Source organism: Symphalangus syndactylus, chromosome 5, assembly GCF_028878055.3.
Source record: "Symphalangus syndactylus isolate Jambi chromosome 5, NHGRI_mSymSyn1-v2.1_pri, whole genome shotgun sequence".
NCBI lineage: Eukaryota > Metazoa > Chordata > Mammalia > Primates > Hylobatidae > Symphalangus > Symphalangus syndactylus.
This window is the reverse complement of record NC_072427.2, coordinates 35,203,238-35,227,115: the sequence shown is the minus strand read 5'-3', so window position 1 is coordinate 35,227,115 and position 23,878 is coordinate 35,203,238. Positions and strand designations below refer to the sequence as shown.

Here is a 23,878-nt window from a genome sequence, read left to right as displayed (position 1 = left end):
GGCCGGGCGCCGTGGCTCACACCTGTAATCCCAGCACTTTGGGAGGCTGAGGCTGGCAGATCACGAGGTCAGGAGATCGAGACCATCCTGACTAACACGGTGAAACCCCGTCTCTACTAAAAATACAAAAAATTTGCCGGGCGCGGTGGCGGGCGCCTATAGTCCCAGCTACTTGGGAGGCTGAGGCAGGAGAATGACGTGAACCTGGGAGGTGGAGTTTGCAGTGAGCCGAGATAGAGCCACTGCACTCCAGCCTGGGCGATAAGCGAGACTCTGTCTCAAAAAAAAAAAAAAAAAAAAAAAAATTAGCCGGGCGTGGTGGCAGGCACCTGTAGTCCCAGCTATTCGGGAGGCTGAGGCAGGAGAATGGCGTGAACCCAGGAGGCAGAGCTTGCAGTAAGCAGAGATCGCGCCACTGCACTCCAGCCTGGGCGACAGAGCCAGACTCCGTCTCAAAAAAAAAGTTGGAAAAGACAAATTAGCTATCTGCTAAAAATCTGTGCTTATACAGATTATTAGCATAGTAAGTTAAACTTTCAAGGGTATTTTTCAAACATCATCATCAGAACATTGAGCTATTCACCCCAACTGAATATAAATACGTGCACTTCAAAAAAAAAATAAAATAAAAACACTAAATTGCTAACATACAGGAAGTTGTAGACAGTGCTCTCTCTCTCCCTCTTACAGCATAATTACCATTCAATCAGGGACTGAACAGTGTGTCAAACCTAGGACACTTGGAAATCACAAGGGGCTAGCAGGCTGGGTTTCTGATCACATGTCTGTTGACTGTGACTTTGATAAGTCACAACTTCTTCAGGGTTTCAGATGGCCTATGTTTCTCCAACTTGGGCCCTCCTCTCCATCCCTTCCAGCATTGTAATGATGCAGGCCCTACTAATTCTTGCCCATAATATTTCAGCAGCTTCAAAACTGATCCACCTGTCTCCAGACTAGACCCTCTCAAATCCATCCTCAACAGAGCTACCACAGTAATCCATCTAAAACACGTTTGATTTTGGAATTTCCCACTTCTGGAACCACAGGAAAATGTCCCAACAACTCTTGAAAATGGCCATTGTTAAAGCCATTCCAAGATCTACCCCCAAACCTCCTCTGCTTCCTATTTCCCACCCAATCCCCTTGCTATTGTTCTAGGATCCTCCCTTGCTATTTTTCTAGTATCCAATTTCCCCCTCACCCAGCTCTGAGCTCCGTGATATTTCCTCTTCTCTACGCATGTGCTCTTGTTGTTCCCTCTGAAAGAAATTTTAACCTTTCCTAGATCACTCTTACCCACTTCTTTCAAATCTCAAGAAGCTCACCCTGGCCAGGTGCGGTGGCTCACTCCTATAATCCCAACACTTCAAGTGGCTGAGATGGGAGGATCGCTTCAGCCCTCGGGCGTTCGAGACCAGCCTGGGCAACACAGTGAGACCCCTGTCTCTATAAAAAATAAACAAAATTAGTCAGGCATGGTGGCATATGCCTGTAGTCCCAGCTACTCACTTGCTGCAGTGAGCCAAGACTGTGCCACTGCACTCTAGTATGAGTGACAGAGCAAGGTCCAGTCTCAAAAAAAAAGGTCACCCTGCAGATTGGTATCTCCCGGGAGCTAGAGAAGAGCAGGTGGAAAACAGTTGCTTAATGGATACAGAATTTTCTTCTAGAGTGATGAAAATGTTTTGGAAGTACGTAGAGATGGTGGTTATACAACAATGTGAAAGTATTAAATGTCATTGAATCGTTCACTTTAATATGACTTATTTTATGTTTTGACAATCTGATCTCAATTTTTAAAAGACAGCAGCAGCAGCAGCTTATCCTACAAAAAAACCCTCAATGACTCCCCACTGTTCTGCCCCAGACTAGATCAGTACCTTGTACACTCCTCTATCACAGCACTTATTACCTTATATTATCTGCTCATAGAGCTCCCCAAAAAACTATGAGCCTCTTCTTATCTTCCTCATCTTCTCACCCTGCAGTGCTTAGCCCAAGTGCTCAATAAATTTTTTTCATAATTGAAAAATAGAGATACCACTTATCTCTCTCAGGAAAAGGGCTAAAGTAGATGGACTTTTGAAGATCTAGGCTATATAAAAGCTTATGAGAGTTTGTATTAATTGGAAAGGAAAAGATTAGGAAGATTGCTGTCAATCTGGTTATAAAGGACAACAATGGCATGACCTCTAGTGAGACTTTTCAGTTAGCAATATAAACATGTATTGAGTTACCTATATAAAGCACTGTATTAATATGCAAGCCCTTAATATGCCTTGTATCATTTAATGCTCACAACTACTCTATGAAATAAGTATAACGATTAATCCTATTTTCCAAATGAAGAAACAAACATATTTAAGTAACTTGCCTAAGGTCACAAAGCTGGTTACCAGGAGTGGCAATGCTCACACCCAAGACGTGCAGGCTGCAGAGTTTGACCCTGTAGCATCAATGTGCTACCCTGCACCTTCATGCTGCTCCAGGTATGGTTTCAAGAGCTATGAATGGACATTCTCTAGCCCACAATTTGTCTTTTCTAAGACTGAGAAACACTTCATTTTCCTCGTTTACCTACTTATACATGGCCATGAATGCTATTTATATTTCATAAAGTACTTTTTTAAAATATAAAATGTTAATTTAAAAAAAAGTAACAGTCACCAAAAAGAGATGAATCATTTAAAAAGGATTTGTCATTTAGAAACCTCTAACGTGGCCGGGCACAGTGGCTCACGCCTGTGGGAGCCAGCACTTTGGGAGGCCAAGGCGGACGGATCATCTGAGGTCAGGAGTTCAAGACCAGCCTGACCAACATGGAGAAACCCCATCTCTACTAAAAATACAAAAAATTAGCTGAGTGTGGTGGCGCATGCCCATAATCCCAGCTACTCGGGAGGCTGAGGCAGGATAATCGCTTGAACCCGGGAGGCAGAGGTTGCGGTGAGCCAAGATCACACCATTGCACTCCAGCCTGGGGCAACGAGAGCAAAACTCCATAAAAAAAAAAAACCTCCCACGTGTAAATCAGCAAGTGTTTGTGGGCTATTCTTATACACGGCTGAAAAGATCAGAGTGTACTGGCTTTACTACAACCACACCCACAGGGCCTCCCCACTGGGACTCATTTTCAAAGTACCTCAACATCTGCACAAAGTAGGCACCCTGCTAATGCGAAAACCATATGAAATAACAGCATGCTGGAAGAAAAGTTAAACACTCCTACTTTTTTAAAAGTTTAGAAAGCATGATATATATGTGTTCTTGTTCTCTCTCTCCCCTCCCCCCCAACACTTATCTCTCTCTCTCTCTCTCTCTCGGAATGTCTCTCTCTAGTAAAGAGAAAATGTCACAATCCGGTAAGAAGAAAATTAACCAAGAGTAAATCAGATTTTTTTAAAAAATGATTTGTGCATCTGCAAGGGAAAACCTTACTACAGAGGTAATGTAAAACATTGACAATATATAAATATGGTCAATATTAAAAACACGTCATCTCAAAAGTGTACACAGTTGTAGATACACACACACACACACACACACACCTCCAAATAAAACCAAGGATGCAAGTATAATATACTGGGTAAGTATACACGCATATAAAGCAAAATGACAGAAGGGGCAATGTGACAGTATTAATATCTAACAATGTAGAATTCAAAACAAAAGTTATAATGGAACAAATTAGAGGCTTTTATACTATGTTACACTCTACAATGAATATAAAATAGCCAAGAACCTTAATGTATCAATTATCACAAAATTAAATACAGGAAACAAAAACTGTTTGAAATATCAGGGAAGGTGACAGAAGCACAGCTACAGTGAGACAGACATTACTCTAAAGCGAAGGCTGGCCAAGTAGCAAAAATAAGGATGTATAAAGCTCTTACAGATCAACATGAACAAGGCATCAGCAGAAAAAATGGTCAAAGAAAATGAACAAACAATTCCTAAAACAAGAAATGAACGCAGCCAGTAAGCACAGAAATACGTTCACGCTCCCTGGAAATCAAAAACATGGATTAAGCCAAACTATTTTTTTCTATCACATTTAAAAATATGTTTTAAGTAACAGAATCTATTATTGGAAGGATATAAGGAATGCAACAATTCCATATATCTCTGAAGGGAACACAAATTGGTTTTGGAATTTCCCATAAAATGCCTCCTTTCTCCCCTTCTCCAATTTTTTTGTATATATGGCTTAAGGTGTAAACCCCATAGCATTAAATTTGAAACATCAGTTCACAATGGTAAGGACATGGGTTCCAAAGCCAGGCTACCTAACTCTTCACTTATTAGCTCTAGTGTCTTGGGCAGGTAAATTATTTAACTTGCATCTGAAATGATGGCAATAGTATCTACTTCTTAGGGTTGCGATGAGGATTGACTTACTAGCACTTAGAACAATGCCTGGGAAATACAAGCTCAATAAATCTTGGCTATCAGCACATGGATTTCTCACAAGCAGTATCTTTCTAAGTAACTCACTAGCATTTACTGAGTACTCCCAATTGGGACATTTGTATGTGCTCAAATAATTTCAAATTATATAATTTTTTTTTCTTTTGAGACAGAGTCTCGCTCTGTCGCCCAGGCTGGAGTGAAGTGGCGCGATCTCGGCTCACTGCAAGTTCCGCCTCCCAGGTTCACGCCATTCTCCTGCCTCAGCCTCCCGAATAGCTGAGACTACAGGTGCCCGCCACCATGCCCAGCTAATTTTTTTGTAGTTTTTAGTGGAGACGGGGTTTCACCGTGTTAGCCAGGATGGTCTCGATCTCCTGACCTCGTGATCCGCCCGCCTCGGCCTCCCAAAGTGCTGGGATTACAGGCATGAGCCACGGCGCCCGGCCTATAATTTTTAAGTACAAAGTTTATTAGAATAAAATATAATTCAAAAAATTATACATGTATCAGCCAGGCATGATGGCTCACGCCTGTAATCTTAGCACTTTGGAGACCAAGGTGGCCAGATTGCTTGAGCCCAGGAGTTCAAGACCAGCCCAGGCAACAGGGCAAAATCTATGTCTACAAAAAACACAAAAATTAGCCACGCATGGTAGCATGTGCTTATAGTCCCAGCTAGTCAGGAGGCTGAGGTGGGAGGAACACCTGAGCTCAAGGAGGTCAAGGCCACAGGGAGCCGTGATTGTTGGCACTGCACTCCAGCCTGGGTGGCAGGGTGAAACCCCCATCTCAAAAAAAAAAAAGTAGACATATATCATTGCTATAGAATCAAGACAAATAAATGCAGAGTGAATAACAAAGAGAGAGCATGGTATATTTATTTATTTATCTTGAGACAGGGTGTAGCTCTGTTACCCAGGCTGGAGTAGGTAGGTGCTACAGTGGCACAACTGCACCTCACCATAGCCTCAACCTGGCTATTTTTTTTTGGGGGGGGGTGGGGGGTAGAGACAGGATCTTACTATGTTGCCCAGGCTGGTCTCAAACCCCCAGGTTCAAGTGATCCTCCCACCTTGGCCTCATAAGTGCTGGGATTACAGGCATGAGCCTGCACAGAATTTTTAAAAAGAGAATCAGTGGTTTAAGGCATAGTTAATGACATTATGGGTGATCTGCTCTATTCTTATCATCAACTATATTTGGTTTTCTTTTTTGGGGGGTAGGGGGGATGGAGTCTCACTCTGTAACCCAGGCTGGAGTGCAGAGTGCAATGGCTCGATCTCAGCTCACTGCAACCTCTGCCTCCCAGGTTCAAGCAATTCTCCTGCCTCAGCCTCCCGAGTAGGTGGGATTACAGGCACGCGCCATCATGTCCAGCTAATTTTTGTATTTTTAGTGGAGACAGGGTTTCACCATGTTGCCCAGGCTGGTTTCGAACTCCTGACCTCAAGTGATCCGCCCACCTCAGCCTCCCAAAGTGTTGGGATTACAGGCATGAGCCACCACGCCCAGCCTATATTTGGTTTTCTACAAAGAACATGTATGACTTTTGTGGGACAGCCATTTATCCTAACTGGTTGAGACATTCACCTGCGTTCTCTCAAGGATACCTGGCCAGGTCCCATTCAATTACAGACAGTCCCCAACTTATAATGGTTAGACTTCGGATTTTTTGACTTTACAACAGTACAAAAGCTACATGCGTTCAGCAGAAACTGTACATACTTTGAGTACCCGTACAACTATTCTGTTTTTTCACTTTCAATAGAGTATTCGGTATTGAATTCATGAGATATTCAATACTTTCTTATAAAATAGGCTTTGTGTTAGATGATTTTGCCCAACTGGAGGCTAAGTGTTCTGAGCCTGTTTAAAGAAGGTTAGGCTAAGCTATGATGTTGGGTAGGTTAGGTGTCTTAAATGCATTTCGACTTACAATATTTTTAACTTACACTGGGTTTACCAAGACATAACCCCATAATAAGTCAAGGAGCATCTGTATAAAAATACAACTCATCGATCCTTTGCCAGTGCCTTTGGTCACTCAACTACATCAGTTCATCTTCTGCATATCATCTTGGAGACTGTATCATTTGAAAATAAGTCAATGTCAACAATATTTAGGATTTCTGACAATAAAACAAAGCCAACAGGCAAAACTGTTTTTGTGACTACAAACAATCCACTTTATTCTTGTGTTTTGGGGCTACATTTTTAAGCCTGGAAGAGACATTATCTTTTCTAATGATATAAAAGCTATATAAAGCTTTTAATTGTATCATGATTAAGGAAAATAAGGCAATGAGCATTATATCCTATTGTTCCGTTTATAATTTCAGGCAGCGCATTTCAACCATCCATTTTTAGGCAAATTCCCCACAGAAATCAATGTGACTTCCTTTGCATAAATAAGCACATACAGGTGGAAATTTCAATAATATACTGTATCCTTTAGGTGGCAGGACAAACATTTGCAAAACTGTAACAGGACAGTAAAAGTTTCCATATGATAGCGATGAAACAATACATAAGCTATAATGTTCAAATCTATTATTCTTGGATCTAGTTTACCAAAGATACAAACGTAAGTTAGACAGGGCTGATAAAATCAAAATTTTGCTGACTATTAGCTCATTCTAGAGAGGAAGGGAGAAGCAGAAGGATGAACTTATAAACTCACTAACGGGATAATTTCTGAAGATGAAACTTTCATGACTAGTCTAGTTCTCTCTAAACAGTGATTTAAACTTGTCAAGTAATTTACATTTTAATTCAAGGTTTAAAAAAAAAAAAAATGAATGAGGCCGAGCGCAGTGGCTCACGCCTGTAATCCCAACAATTAGAAAGGCCGAGGTCGGTGGATCGCCTGAGATCAGGAGTTCGAGACCAGCCTGGCCAACATGGTGAAACCCCACCTCTACTAAAAATACAAAAATTAGCCAGGCGTGGTGACAGGAGCCTGTAGTACCAGCTACTAGGGAGGCTGAGGCAGGAGAATCACTTGAACCCGAGAGGCAGAGGTTGCAGTGGGCCGAGACTGCGCCACTGCACTCCAGCCTGAGCGACAAGAAGGAGACTTATTCTCAAAAAAAAAAAAAAAATGAATGAATGAAAACCTTTCTTTACCACAATCCCCAAGCTGCAGGCCCTCTAACTCCCTATTTTCACTAGAATTCTTATTTGAAGACTTGTCTATGCCTCATCTGTGCCATCCTCTACCATAAGACCAGAATTAGTTTCCAAATCTGATGCTCCCTCAGTGAGCTGTATAATTTCACAGCTCCATACTACCACTGCATTTGCTGTTCTTTTGCCTGGAAAGCCACTGAAATTGTCTTTCTGGCCCAAGCTCACACTCTACCTTTCAACCTTTTTATGGGCTCACTCTACACTCTATGTGCCCCCACAGCAATTTATACCGACTTCTATTATGACTCTTAACATGCCATATTCATTTATTTTTTATATCTAGCTCTTAAAATTCTTCAAGGCTGTGACTAGCTCTTTCTAATTACAGTACAGAAATTTTAGGACATACGCTAAATACAACAGTATCACAAAAGTGAATAAGCATCATGAACCACCCAGCTGCAATTTTTTTTTTTTTGAGATGGAGTCTCGCTCTGTTGCCCAGGTTGGAGTGCAGTGGCATGATCTCAGCTCACTGCAACCTCCACCTCCCAGGTTCAAGCAATTCTCCTGCCTCAGCCTCCCAAGTAGCTGAGACTACGAGTGACCATGCCCAGCTAATTTTTGTATTTTTAGTAGAGACAGGGTTTTACCATGTTGGCCAGGCTGGTCTCGAACTCCTGACCTCAAGTGATCTGCCCACCTCGGCCTCCCAAAGTGCTGAGATTACAGGCGTGAGCCACTGTACCCAGCCCCAAATGCAGTTACTAACTCAAGACCAATCCTATTGCAACTATACCCCCAACATACTATCCCCACCCACCCAAAGATTATCTTGAAGCAAATCCCAGACTCCAAAATATTTATTTGAAAGATAAAGACTCAGCCGGACGAGGAGGTTCATGCCTGTAATCCCAGCACTTTGGGAGGCTGAGGCAGGTGAATCACCTGAGGTCAGGAGTTCAACACCAGGTTTTGCCTGGCCAACATGGCAAAACCCTGTCTTTACCAAAAATACAAAAATTAGCCAGGCGTGGTGGCGGGAAGCTGTAATCCCAACTACTCGGTAGGCTGAGCCAGGAGAATCACTTGAACCCGGGAGGTGGAGGTTGCAATGAGCAGAGATCACACCACTGCACTCCAGCCAGGGCAACAGAGTGAGACTCCATCTCCCAAAAATAAAATAAAGAAGGATAAAGACTCTTTATAAACACAGCCACATTACTACCACTGTCACATTTAAATGTTTCAAATAATTTGATATCATCAAGTATCCAGCTGATGATTACATTTCCTCAATTGTCTCATAAACTTTTACTTTTTACAAGTAGCTAATCAGGATCTAAATAAAGTCCATCACTGCAATTGGCTAACAGGTATTTTAATCTCTTAAATCTCTTGTAATCTATAGGTTTCTCCTCTTTTTTCCTTTTCTTACAATTTATAATTTTTAAGAAACCATTTCATTTTTCCATAGATTTCCACAATCAGAATTTTGCTGACTGCAGCCCTATCTTCCTTTGCTCCCTGTATGACAATAATCAAAATTATTATATGACAATAAACAAAATCATGGTTATAGCTAAAGGGTTATTATTTTGGCAAGACTATTAATAGGTGGTAATAAGTATTTCCACCACAAGATACATCATGCCTGCTTGTCTTTCTTTTTGAGATATTAGTAGCCTCTGATAATCATGTCTACAGACTCTAGATTCATTAATTCATTAGGAGCTGTAAAGTTATGATATACTAATTCTATCACCCCTTCTTCATATATTAGCTGGGACAGAATACATGATATACTAATTACATCATCCCTTCTTCATCTATTGGTGGCAGTAAAGTACACCTAAAACAGACACTTCCTCTTATCAGCTATTTGGCTACCTTGAGATACAGTTCTCACAGGAAATGCACAATAAATGTTTTATTATTTCCCTTTATTTTCCTGATCTTGAAAGAATGCATCACTTTCCTAGCATCCTCCAAAAGTCAAGAGTTGTTTTTATTTTTTTGGTCATCATTACAAACTCATGGATTTAAGGATTTCAGTGCCCTACAGTTGTTATTCTTACTGATGATCAAACTGTCCCATCTTTGGGCAACTGAGAGCCTCTTTGAGTTGGCTCCAGAGTCCTAATCTTTGACAGCCTCTTTACACTCTAGCATGACAAGGGGACTCCAAGTTCATCCTCCACACTTTCTGCTTTCAACTTGGAATTATCCATTTCTTCGAAGAGGACCTAATTAATCCATTCTTGAGCCTATGTGTTCCATAAATGTTTTCCAAACTAAATAAGGCAACTGCTGAGCAAAGTCTACTTCCTGAACTAATCATTTTTAATTTGAACAATGCATATGATGCACAATTAGTATATATAATCATTACACCATCCTTATTAAAAAAGTAATTAAAATCCTTTACTCATCACCTAAAGTTCCTGGACTCATTATGCACCAAAAGACCCACCAAACCACTCTGCTTTGGTATTACAATAAAATTCAGCAATTCAAATCAACATAATATTCTGAATAAACTTGCTGCAGGGTGAGGGTTGAAATCAAAAACTATAAAAGGATGGTTTCTTTATTGTAATCCTCTTTCAAGAAGCACAAGAAATACAACGCAGGGATAACCATAGGAAGTTGTCTGAATACAGCTTTAATTAAGGTAAGCATTTTTAATTTAAGGTTGGAATAGTTAATGACAATGAGTAAACAGTGCTTAAGTATCATGAGTTTAAACTAAACATAACAATTTGTTATCTTATTGACACTACCCAAAAGTCATTGTTATGAGAATAACATTAACATCTTTTTAAATGCACCCAAATCCTTCAGTGGAAAACACAAAGCCGTCATTCTCAAAATCACAACTAAAACAAAATCATGTTTAATCCTTTATGCTTTCTAAACATCTCAAACTAACGTTATTAGTGGAAACAGAAAATATTTTTGAAGATTTTTTCAGTTGCTATATTTGTAACTCTAAATTCTTTTAGAAATACCAGTATTTTTTCGCAGTGCTGAGGCATTATAGCAAGATGCTTTAGAACATATTTAGTTCTGATTTATAAAATTCAGTGCCCCATTTTAAAAGCAGCCTAGAGAAAGGACAGCAAAAATAATCACTACAGAACCTCTCAGGTCTACAATCAAAGTACTCTGCTACGACTTTTTTTTGTTTGTTTTTGGAGACAGGGTTTCCCTCTATCACCCAGGCTGGAGTGAGAGTTCACTGCAGCCTTGACCTCCTGGGCCCAAGTGATCCCCTCACCTCAGCCTCCCTGGCAGCTAGGACCACAGGCATGCACCATCACTTCCGGCTAATCTTTTGTATTTTTTGTGGAGATGGGATTTCACCATGTTGCCTAGGCGGGTCTCGAACTCCTGGGCTCAAGCAATCCAATTTAAAGTGGTATCCCCTTCTAAAATGTCTGCTTACAATATTTGTTTGCAGCACTTCTACTACTTCTGGAATTACAGTCCCTTAATTTATATTACATTTCCTAAACTAGGTGAAAATGGAACAAGCATATTCTCACTATACATATAACTGAACACATAATTAACCAGATCTGGTACAGTAGTGATAGTCATCTAATTATCCCTTTTAGAAATCCGAAGCTCCAACTTAGTAAGTGATTAAAAATACATGTAACAGGCTGGGCACGGTGGCTCATGCTTGTAATCCCAGCACTTTGGGAGGCCAAGGTGGGCGGATCACCCGAGGTCAGGAGTTTGAGACCAGCCTGGCCAATGTGGTGAAACCCCCTCTCTACTAAAAATACAAAAATGAGCCAAGCACGGTGGCAAGTGCCTGTAATCCCAGCTACTTTGGAGGCTGAGACAGGAGAATCGCTTGAACCTGGGAAGCGGAGGTTGCAGTGAGCCAAGATCGCGTCATTGCACCCCAGCCTGGACAACAAGAGCGAAACTCCACCTCGAAAAATAAATAAATAAATAATAAATGTAACAATAAAAACACTCTTCGTTTATGGTTAACAGATGCAGCCATCTCCAGATTTGCTAGTAAAGGACTAATCCACAAATGTAGTTTATCCAGAATTTGTAATTGTGAACTACATTTATATGTGTACAAACATTCCCATTTAGTAAACTCTAAATTCATTGGCGTATTTATAACAATGGTATTATTCAGAATATTTAAAATTACTACTTCTGCCTATAATCTGCACATAATTCTAATTTAGCATGCTAAGCTAATATGCTGTATTCCACATATTATGTAATAAAATATCTGCATATGACACATACCTCAGTCTACTGCTGTGTCTCCTTCAGATAATAAGCTTAAATACACAAAGGAAATTATTTATGAAATAAACATTTTAAAATTTTATCTCAAATCAAAGTTGTGCAAAGTAAATAGTGACTATTTCCAAGATAATTAAATGAACAGTTTAAGACTCAAATTAGGTACCCATAGAGGAAAGAGAAGAAAGTAAGATGTACTTTACACCATAATAAATATCTTATGTATCAAAGACTTAAATGTAAAAAAAGAAAAAAAACTAGAAGAAACTTGGGGAGAGGGGTTGTTTAACAGCGAATATTGCAGAGTGGAAAGGCCAAGATATAACATAAACCTAAAAATCATAAAAGGTTATAAATTAAATTGTATAAAAATAACCACCTTCTCTGCACAGCAAATGCCACCATAAAAATGTCTTAAGACAAATAACCAATTAAGAAATAATATTATTCATATGAAAAGGGCTAATTTCCCTGATATAAACTATTTACAAATGAATAGGGAAAAATATCAACAACCCAATAGAAAAATGGAAAGGATAGGCCAGGCACAGTGGCTCACACCTGTAATCCCAGCACTTTGGGAGGCTGAGGCGGGTGGATCACAAGGTCAAGAGATTGAGACCATCCTGGACAACATGGTGAAACCCTGTCTCTACTAAAAATACAAAAATTAGCCTGGCGTGGTGGTGCACGCCTGTAGTCCCAGCTACTCAGGAGGCTGAGGCAGGAGAATCGCTTGAACCTGGGAGGCGGAGGTTGCAATGAGCCGAGATGGTCCCATTGCACTCCAGCCTGGCGACAGAGCGAGACTCTGTCTCAAAAAAAAAAAAAAAAAGAAAAAAAAACAGAAAAAGAAAAATGGAAAGGATAAACTGTTCTTACCTATCAGGCTAGCAAAGGTCAAAAACTTTGAACAGACTTCTACTAAAAGCTTGGAAAACATTTCTCATATACTGGTTCCATGATGCATGAAAGGAAACTTGACAACATCCTTCAAAATTACAAATGCACATTCCTTTAACCCAGCAATTCACTTTTAGGAATTGATTCTACAGGTACAGACACACACTTGAAATATGAATATTAATCACAGAATTGTACATTACAGCAAAAGATATGAATGGGGAGGCCCTATTTACAGTTAAAAAAAAAAAAGTCCGAGATATGAAACAGCAGCTACAGTGTGCTAGCATTTCTATAAAGGGTGACTATATTCATATTTGCTTGTATATGCTAAGCTCTCTCTGGAGGAATATGCAAGCAACTGTATCACCAGTGGCCTCAGGAAGTGGGGCAGGGTGGCTGAAGCAGAGGTTAGGGAAACACGGCATCGATATTTTGTTGTAAATATTTTTTTTTTTTTTTTTTTTTTTGAGACGGAGTCTCGCTCTGTCGCCCAGGCTGGAGTGCAGTGGCGCAAACTGGGCTCACTGCAAGCTCCGCCTCCCGGGTTCGCGCCATTCTCCTGCCTCAGCCTCTCCAAGTAGCTGGGACTACAGGCGCCCGCCACCAGGCCTGGCTAATTTTTTTGTATTTTTAGTAGAGACGGGGTTTCACCGTGGTCTCGATCTCCTGACCTCGTGATCCGCCCGCCTCGGCCTCCCAAAGTGCTAGGATTACAAGCGTGAGCCAGTGCGCCCGGCCTGTTGTAAATATTTTTATTCCTTTCCAATATTAAACCATGTGCTATATTACCTATTCAAAAAATAACTGTTTTTAAAGGCAAAAAGAAAAAAAAAAGAAAGAGTGGCCCAATCATACAATAAATACATATACATGTGACCAAATCTCGGATTATGGTTTATAGATTGAAAAGCAGAAAGGATCTATTTCTCCTGTACATGTGTTTTATTCTATCAATGCTTAGTTTGTTTTTATTCATCACTAGTTTTATTTTAAAATTTTACAGAATTCATTCTAAGTTTTATTCATCATTACGCTTTTATTTTTAAATTGTACAGAACTTATTCTAATATTTAAACAGAAACGTTTGCTTTTTCTACATAAATAGGTTAATATGTTTATCTTTATTATGTCATTTTGAGAAAAATAGAATGCTCAATTGAGTGCTAAAGATTTAAGCTCAGAGATAGGCACTTTATGTTCCAAAGGCACAAAATGCAAACTATCATGCTGATAATACCTGCTAAATACTCTGCGTTTCTAGAAAACTGGATAAAATTAAGGCATATAAACCTCCAAGTGGGATGTACATCCTTAGTGCAAATCAAACACAACCAGGGAAAATAAAGCTAATAAATCTAGAAACGTGTATCTTCTATAAAGCTAAAAACACAACTTGCATTAGAGAAGTAGAATCTTAACTGTAATGAACTCCAATATCACTAAATGACATTTCTGCCAATTACTTCAAAAAAAGTGAAACAAAGTAATCTCTTTTTCCTATGAGCTTATAAAACGACTTCATGCTTTATCAAAGAACATCAATTATGTCATCTGAATCTACTGTCTTTTTTGAAATAGGAATTTAAGTCTAGTTAGTTCCTCCACAATTTCCTTTATGTCCAAGTAAAATAATCCTCGATATAGGTGGAGAGAAAGGCACAATTCTGAATTAACTCAAAAAAGCAGAAGCAGATTAATTAGTATTCTGATGAAAATAATATAATCCTTTGGTAAAATCTGCGTTAAATTGTAAAGGTTCATTTTAATTACCCCAACTAGGTAACTGGGCAGTTGGAGCCTAACAACTCCTTTACGTTCGACTCTTCAAGACTTTTTAAGTGGCACTTATTTTAATGATATAGAATTTTGATGATATCGCCATTCTTGTGACAAATTATCTAAATCACAACATCTGCGGTCAGGCTGTTTCTCAAGATTTCTGTTCTCCTGCCAACTAAAGAGGCCCTGACTACTCCTTGGCGCACACACTGAGGCCGCGCTGCAGGTCAGCACCGAAAGCGCCCCGCACGGATCCCGCCCCACAGGTGCGATTTACACGACCCACATCACCACCACCCCTCCCGACTTCACCAGGGTCACCACCCTGTGGGGTTTTGTCTTTACGACTAAGCCGATTCCCTCTGCCTCGCTGGGGAATCAAACTTCCCAGTGACAACGACAACGGCCAGCACGGGACGTCCGCCAGCCTGGCAGGGCTTGACGCTGTCTCAGACCCGGGGAAGGTTCGGAGTCCGCGCACGGTGGTGCGGGGTGCGCAGCCCTGCCCACCTGCCCTACCCCGTGCGAGCCCCGGCCCCTGGGACTGGGGAGCCAACACGGCTGAGCGGGTGTGGGGAGCAGAGCGAGCGCCGGGAAAGGTGAGCGACGAGCGGGGTCAACGGAAAGAGAGGAGTAGGGTAGCCAATCGAGGAACTTTGGATTTAGGAGGAGGGGGCCAGAACCGCCGCACTGAGGTTTCTTCCAGAAGTTCGGAGGCTTGGGAGAAAGGGGTGGGGAAGAGACCCGTAGAGGCTCGGGTGCGGCGGCGGGGAGGGTCCCCGGGGTCTCTGGGCTGACGGAGTCTCCGTTCTGAGGGAGGAGTCGCCAGGGCCGCCGAAGCTGAACTGGCAGAGGAAAAGGAGAGGAAGGAGGCGCGCGAGCTCGCCAGCAAAGGAGGGCTGCGCTGCTCCCGGAGCGGAGAGCCTGGCAGCCCGGGCCGCGGGACTCACCGCGCTGGCGGCGGCGGCGGCGGCGCCAGACGACGCGGGGCCGGGCACGTCCTGCCTCCTCAGGCGGGACCTGAGGCTCTTCATGGCTAACTCTCGCCTGGCCCGCGCGCGAACCTTAAAGGCTGCGGGGTGCCAGCGCGCAAGGAGTAGAGGGCAGCGGCTGCAGCAGAGGCGGCGCGGGCTGTAACAGCCCCACCTGCCTGCCACCTGGGGGCCCCGGGCAGCAGACGGCGACGGGCCTGAGGCGGGGCTCCCCTCCCGTAGCCAATCGACCCGCTGCCCTGGCGGGGGCGTGGCAAACCCCGACCAATAGGAATCCAGGAATGGGGCGGGACTTCCCTTTTAAACTGAGTAACACCCTTCCTCTCCCCGCTGGAGGAAAAGTTTGGGAACTTTACCCCGGGAAGGGGCGGAGGAGGTGGGCGGCCAGAGGCATGGAGATGCGCGCAGGCCGGGCTCCAGGCCACCGGCGCCCGCCCACCCGGAGCTTAAGATCTAGAGAGAGCACGGGGTCCCGCCTCTGCCACCTCTCATCTTCCCGGACTCCCCTCCTCTTTCCACCCACGCGCTCTTTACCAAGTAAAGTTCCTTCCCTTCCGTCTGGTCTTAGAAATGACTCTTGGTTACCTGCACACAGAACAGCTTTCAGGAGCAACTTCTCTTCAGTCTCCTGTTTTACTACCAAATCCTAGTGCCTGGAAACCACCACACGCATCAAAAATTCCAGAAATAAACAGTCTCTAAGAAATAAGGTGCTGATTGTGCAGAAAAACGTACAGTTAAGAAAGACCTTGAAAGACGTTGTAATAAGTTGCAGTACAAGTTACGTGCTCGATTATTTGTTGAGTCAAGAATCCGCCGTATTGGAAGCAAAGGGGTGGAATGGGGGCGGGGCGGGAGGGAGGAGAAGAGGTGTCATCAATTAAAAATGACTCCCATAGCCAGTGATCTAAGTTGTCAAAAAAAGTTACGCCCTTTTTTCTTCAAAAAGGTTTTGTTTTCTGTAGAAACACATTACATGTAAACGTATACGATGAAGTTAAATCATCTTACCTAGAAATCTGGGTTAGTAAAAATTATTTAAGAGGATGAAGAAACAGGAAGGTGTTCAGCACCCAATAATTTGCTGTTCGTGTGACATCTTCAAAAGTCTTCTTTGGAGTCATTTCCCGCCCCCCCCCCGCCCCCAGCAAAACGTTTATTGTAGCATGCATCCATTTGAAAAGACAAACGGTCCACATTTTCTGACTAACAAGGGACTCTTTTTTGTCTGAAAGGTCAGTTGCTCTCTATTTAGAGTTTCTTTATAGTAACTCAAGGTTTTCTTCAAATACTGTAAGAAAGTTTTCAGAATTTCTTGGAGAGACAGCATTCAAAGACTGTTAACCCTATACAACAAGTAAATAACAACTACCCAAAAAAATTATTAAATTTCATCTTGATTAGATCTTTGGAAGAAAATTTTCTTTGATTCCTCCCCCTTCCTCTAGATCTCCAGTCATTTAGTTCCTGTTGGCTCTTTAAAGTGTCTGTGTATGGTCAGTGACTCTGTTCTCACTGCCACTGCAGAGCCAAAATTATCTCATACCCGGACTATTATTACAGAAGCTTCCCAGCCAGTCTCCCAACCTTCAGTCTCTTAATTGTCCCATCACCAATAAATTATCAACCATCATCAATAAGTCTTACAAAAATAATCCTCTTGCTCAAAAGCCTTCAGCAGCTAACGAACAAAATCTAACTCTTGGCATTTAAAGCTGTATAATGTGGACGCGACCCTGTTCTCTAGCCAACACCCCAAGCGAATTACTCTTCAGCCCATTCTCCAAACATGGGTCATGGCTTTCAATTTCCACATCTTTATGCATACTGATCCCTCCCCCAATAATCTTCTCTCTGTCTACATTCATCTCAGAAATCCTACTCCCCCAAGAGTGATTGGTAGGGGATGTGGGGGGCTTCTGGAATACTGTACTATTCTCTCTGGGTGCTGGTTACATATCTAGTGTTTTCAGATTTTGAAAATTCAGTGAGCCTATACTGTATGCAATACATTCTCTTTTATGTGTGTGTTATGCTGTAACAAAAAGTTTGTTTTTAAGTGTATGTCCCTTCCAAGCGCCCTCCTTTCTGTAGAACCTTCCCTGATCAAGTAACTAGAAGTGATCTCTCCATCCTCCAAATAGTTACAGCAATTTATACCTCTCATATGATACTAACACATATGAGCTGAGCAAACCTTATTTCATTACTGGACTTCAATTTACTTAAAATTAGGGAATAACTGACATATATTTGAATTCCCTAGAATGCTTAGCATGTTATAGGTGTTTAATAAATATTTCTGAGTGAATTGATGCATTCTTATTGACTACCATAGTAAATTATGGTTGTTTGTTCTATGTATTTATGTGACACAGGATTGGGATTCCCCCTATTGTGAACACAGATGGAATGATCTGAGGCTATGGTCCTGCTTAAATATTTGTGTCTCAATCAACTCCTTTGCTCTGGGCTTAAGATAAGTATCCATTTACCATCTAGTCCTCTGACTGAATCTTAAATGTTAATTGCTTACACGAGCACTGTCTCAGCAATTGGCTACTGAGTTATTGATTGCAGTGTTATGTTGTACTAGTTGTCTCCTGTAACACCCAAGTTATCATAGTCCTGGTGACTGGCCTCCTTTTCTGTTGTTACTGGATAAAGCAAAGGAAACAGACAGAACCACAAGTATAGCTTGCATCAGGTTCCAAAAATGTTGGGCAAGTTATTTTTATGAACTGTCTGGATGATGTCCCCATGGTGTCTGTGTCCAGTGGCCTTTATGGATTTTTCCAGCCTAGAAACTTGATATCTGATGTCTGCTTATTCCCATTTGAGAGCAGCTAAGTAAATAGCACTGGTCTGAATATTCAGTAAAGCTTTTTTACATTGATCTGGAAGCTGCCTATATGAAGTAAAGTCACTATTATTAGCATTCTACCAGACAGATTGGGTTTTATTTTGTTAACTCATCACTATTATTTATTTTTATCTTCCCTTCAGAGCAAAGGGCACTTATCAAACCTAGATGACCTTTTGTTTGTTATCACACTGAGCCTATATAAAATACTTTTTTTGTTTTACTTATTTTTTCCAATATTTATTTATTTACAATATACCAGGAAGGGTAATGCATTTTTTAAAATTACTTTACTAGATTATATATACACGGTAATCTCAAATAATACAAATGGAGCAAGTTGATCTGCTTACCACTCCTATTTTGATCCCTGCTGTCAAGGAACTTGTGTTCTGGATTAGATAACAAATGTGTAAGCTGTATGCTAACACATACAGCTTAACTGGACAATCACTTACTGAATTGTGTAGTAGGATTGCAGATGGTATTTAGGGAAGGAAAAGATCAACAAATAAGTTTGCCTGAAGGGAGGCTATCCAAGGTTGAGTATCCATTCAATGAATACCAACAGGTGAGAAGTAATACCCGATAGGCAGAGGATACCCAGGGGACCTGCCAGAACAGGGAAGAGAACACAGTTGACAGATGCTCACTGATAACTCAGATTATGATAAGGGCAAAAACGATCACAAATATGATTTCTCAGAAAAAGAATAAAGAATCCACACACAGGGCTGGGCGCAGTGGCTCACGCCTGTAATCCCAGCACTTTGGAAGGCCGAGGCGGGCGGATCACGGCGTCAGGAAATCGAGACAATCCTGGCTAACATGGTGAAACCCCGTTTTTGTAAAAATACAAAAAATTAGCCGGGCGTGGTGGCAGGTGCCTGTAGTCCCAGCTACTCTGGAGGCTGAGGCAGGAAAATGGTGTGAACCCGGGTGGTGGAGCTTGCAGTGAGCCGAGATGGCACCACTGCACTCCAGCCTGGGCAACAGAGCAAGACTCCATCTCAAAAAAAAAAAAAACCAAAAACAACAACAATAAAAAAAAAGAATCCACACACAGGCCGGGCATGGTGGCTCACGCCTGTAATTCCAGTACTTTGGGAGGCCAAAGTGGGCAGATCATTTGAGGTCAGGAGTTCAAGACCAGCCTGGCCAACATGGTGAAACCCCATCTCTACTAAAATACAAAAATTAGCTGGGCGTGGTGGTGGAAGCCTGTAATCCCAGCTACTGGGGAGGCTGAGGCAGGAGAATCGCTTGAACCCAGGAGGCAGAGGTTGCAGCGAGCCAGGATAACGCCACTGCACTCCAGCCTGGGTGACAGAGCAAGACTTCATCTCAAAAAAAAAAAAAAGATTGACATACAAAGTCTAAAATTTACACATAAAATGAGTCCTTTTCAAACATAAAGATCTCCTTCCAGACAAGCTTTAGTTATGAATTCTATATCCAATGACTTCCCTCTTCATTTTTAGAACTTGCTGCTCCTAGTAGCCCCGGGGACCCAGGGAACAAAGCCAGTGAATAATTCCATGAAGGGGCCCATGACATCAGTCATTCTCTCAGAGGCCAAAGCAAATGGCTGGCAGAACCACGTGTGGTCACAGAGTCATGAGGAAAGGCACCTCTACCCAGAAGTCATAGGCAGCCCAGGAAATGAGAGACCTGAGGCAGTTCTCACACCCTCTTCTCTTGCCACATTGAAAACTAAAACATTGCATAAACGAGCTTTAAAAAAACAAATAGGTCATTTTGGCACTAACTTTAAAAGAATCTGTATTTTTAGTAAGCTCACCAAAGGCTGCATCTTAGAAAACTAGAATGAGAAGAAGAAAAGGGGAAAGAAGATGGTGTCTGCTCCATATAACCATAGACCCTCATGTAAGTTTTCTTAGTTACTCAGCACTAAAACTTCAAGTGGTATCAATTCCTTCTTACAGAAACAACTTCTTTCATCTCCCCTGTTGAGGATTGTTATGCGTTTAGCTATAGCAATCTTGAGTTTACCACTTATCTTCCAAAGAAGGCTGCTTTCTACCTCTCTCTGTCTTCCCTGGCATTTACAGACTGTCATTCACTTATGACATATTGAGTGTGCCATTAGTTTCGATACTGAAAGAAAAAGTGAAAAAAAAAGGAAGGATCATGGTCAGGAACAAAACTAGGCTTTCCCAGCGTAATTGACCTTATACCTAAAAGCAGTTGAGATAATCACTGTGTTTTCTTTGGATTCAGGTTTAACATCAAGTCTTGATTACACACAATCCAGAAGTACCCTTAGCTTCACTTTAATGATAAGACTGATGGCCCTGAGTGCTTATGGTTGAAAGGCAAAAAAAAACTCTTGATTGCCTCTTTTAAAACAGGCTACTCAGCCTGGAGCCCAGAGAAACACCAGGAATTTGGTTCTGGGATCAGTAAACATCTGACTCCATAGTAAACTTTCCTGGACCTTGGAGCTTTCTTATCTTGGCCAGGATATGTGCAATGAGCCGAAAAACTTTCAAAACTTCAGCACTATCAAATAAGTTGGATAGAAAAGTTTCTTGCTTTTAAATTTAAAATATGGCAGATAAAGGCTATCTCTACAGACTTTAAATGATGGTTTTACTTGTCCTGCTTGTATTTTTTCCCCTCCAGATTTCCAAGGAGACTTTTAAAATTCTGGCAAAGTGTTCAGTAAACACTCTTGACTGAATGATCGATTACTAGTAAATTACATGGCTGGTTCAATACCACCAGTTACTCCATGACAACCCTTGCTACTCATCCTAACACAAGAACATAGCAGACAGAATAAGTTAAGATAAATCTCACTTTCAGGCCGGGTGTGGTGGCTCACGCCTGTAATCCCAGCACTTTGGGAAGCCGAGGCGGGCGGATCACAAAGTCAGGAGATCGAAACCATCCTGGCTAACACGGTGAAACCCCGCCTCTACTAAAAATACAAAAAATTAGCCTGGCGTGGTGGCGGGCGCCTGTAGTCCCAGCTGCTACTCCAGAGGCTGAGGCAGGAGAATGGCGTGAACCCAGGAGGCGGAGCCTGCAGTGAGCCGAGATGACACTGAGAGGTGACTGCGTGCTGGCAGTTCTCGCGGCCCTCACTCGCTCTCAGCGCCTCCTCTGCCTGGGCTCCCACTTTGGCGGCACTTGAGGAGCCCTTCAGCCCACCGCTGCACTGTGGGAGCCCCTTTCTGGGCTGGCCAAGGTGGGAGCCGGCTCCCTCAGCTTGCAGGGAGATGTGGAGGGAGAGGCGCGAGCGGGAACCGGGGATGCGTGCAGCGCTTGCGGGCCAGCTGGAGTTCCAGGTGGGCGTGGGCTTGGCGGGCCCCGCACTCGCACTCGGAGCAGCCGGCCGGCCCTGCCGGCCCCGGGCAATGAGGGACTTAGCACCCAGGCCAGCGGCTGCGGAGGGTGTACTGGGTCCCCCAGCAGTGCCAGCCCACTGATGCTGCACTCGATTTCTCGCCGGGCCTTAGCTGCCTTCCCACGGTGCGGGTCTCAGGACTGCAGCCCGCCATGCCTGAGCCTTCCCCCGCCTCCGTGGGCTCCTGTGCTGCCCCAGCCTCCTTGACAAGCACCACCCCCTGCTCCATGGCGCCCAGTCCCATTGACCACCCAAGGGCTGAGGAGTGCGAGCGCACGGCGCGGGACTGGCAGGCAGCTCTACCTGCAGCCCCGGTGCGAGATCCACTGGGTGAAGCCAGCTGGGCTCTTGAGTCTGGTGGAGACGTGGAGAACCTTTATGTCTACCTCAGGGATTGTAAACACACCAATCAGCACCCTGTGTCTAGCTCAGGGTCTGTGAATGCACCAATCGACACCCTGTATCTAGCTACTCTGGTGGGGCCTTGGAGAACCTTTGTGTCGACACTCTGTATCTAGTTAATCTAGTGGGGACGTGGAGAACCTTTGTGTCTAGCTTAGGGATTGTAAACGCACCAATCAGCGCCCTGTCAAAACAGACCACTCGGCTCTACCAATCAGCAGGACGTGAGTGGGGCCAGATGAGAGAATAAAAGCAGGCTGCCCCAGCCAGCAGTGGCAACCTGCTGGGGTCCCCTTCCACACTGTGGAAGCTTTGTTCTTTCGCTCTTTGCAGTAAATCTTACTACTGCTCACTCTTTGGGTCTACACTGATTTTATGAGCTGTAACACACTGCGAAAGTCTGCAGCTTCACTCCTGAAGCCAGCAAGACCACGAGCCCACTGGGAGGAACGAACAACTCCAGATAGGCAGCCTTAAGAGCTGTAACACTCACCGCGGAGGTCTGCAGCTTCACTCCTGAGCCAGCGAGACCATGAACCCACCAGAAGGAAGAAACTCTTAACACATCCGAACATCAGAAGGAACAAACTCCAGACGTGCCACCTTAAGAGCTGTAACACTCACCGGAGGGTCTGCGGCTTCATTCTTTAAGTCAGTGAGACCAAGAACCCACCAATTCCGGACACAACACCACTGCACTCCAGCCTGGGCGACAGAGCGAGACTCCGACTCAAAAAAAAAGGATAAATCTTGAAGGGCGACACGCTAGTCAGAGACGACACCGGTGGCAGCCAAGAGATCTTTATTGGAGAGGTAGAGGTCAGGTCGCGCAGGGGAGAGAGAGCTGCTGCTGTGCTGGGTTTTATATCCCTTGGGCCTACGTGGGGCGGGCCCAAGGGAAGGCGGGAGATGCTTCTTTCTGATTGGCCCTCCTTTGGCGGGTTCAGACAGTGCCTGGTCAAGGAGGGGAGAAGAACCCGGAACCGGCGCCATTAAGGTACCTCTGTTACCTAACATTCCTCCTTTTTTGTTTCTTAAGAAGTGGGGAAATGGGCGTTGTAGTTCGTCTGAGTACTTCCTGCTGAGCGGGGGCGTCGTGGGGGAGGGGTATGGGAGGACTGTGGGGGTTGTGTACGGGGCACAGCAGGAGTAGAAGGCCAAGCAGTAGGGCGCTGTATGTGAATATCTCCTCAGTTGTGAAGTCCATGAATGTTCCTTGTAGCCAGCCAAAGGGCAGGGAGGGGTCTGTGATGAGCCAGCAGTCTTTGCGGAGATCATCTAGGAACTGGTGGAACCGAGACATGGAGCTCAGAGTCTGTCTCTGGAGTCAGCCGCTTCTTCGCTGGTTGCTAGGAGTTGATAATGTCTAAAGAGAAGCTGGTTAAAGGTTTGGTTAGAGATGGATGAGACTTGCTGTCTCATGGATTTGAGAAGGCACGGAAGGAGAGCACAAGAGGACCCATGAGAGGGCCTAGAAATGGGAGGATCCAGGCTAGGAGGGGGTCTTTAGGGTGTCCCACAATGATGGGGACGAGTTGGCCCCTATTAGTTTCTTCCTAATGTTATGTAAGTTTTAATGTTTGTAAGAAGATGCAAGTACCGCCTTTTTCAGCGGTGAGTAAATCTAGAGCTCGGCGGTTTGAAGTGTTACCCCTGCTAGGGATGTGATTTGACGTTGTAAAGTGGCTAAGGACTGGGAATCTTGAGATCGGAAAACTGAGACACGCTGCAACCTAG

At 43.3% G+C, this 23,878-nt stretch overlaps 1 protein-coding gene across 2 annotated transcripts in view; it reads right to left on the bottom strand.

Annotated features, from left to right (window-relative positions):
* UACA (uveal autoantigen with coiled-coil domains and ankyrin repeats) overlaps positions 1-16,196 on the bottom strand; it is a 103,593-nt gene extending 87,397 nt beyond the window's left edge. Inside the window, exon 1 of one of the 2 annotated variants that reach the window (XM_055277933.2) lies at positions 16,089-16,196. Coding sequence is in view for 1 of the 2 variants with exons in the window: in XM_055277931.2 (XP_055133906.2) it covers positions 15,462-15,545 (84 nt within the window). In the remaining variant the exon portion in view is untranslated. Of the gene's footprint in view, positions 1-15,461; positions 15,691-16,088 lie in introns of those variants that run through there. The other variant, XM_055277931.2, reaches the window with a different exon arrangement.
* Positions 16,197-23,878: the final 7,682 nt, after the last annotated feature.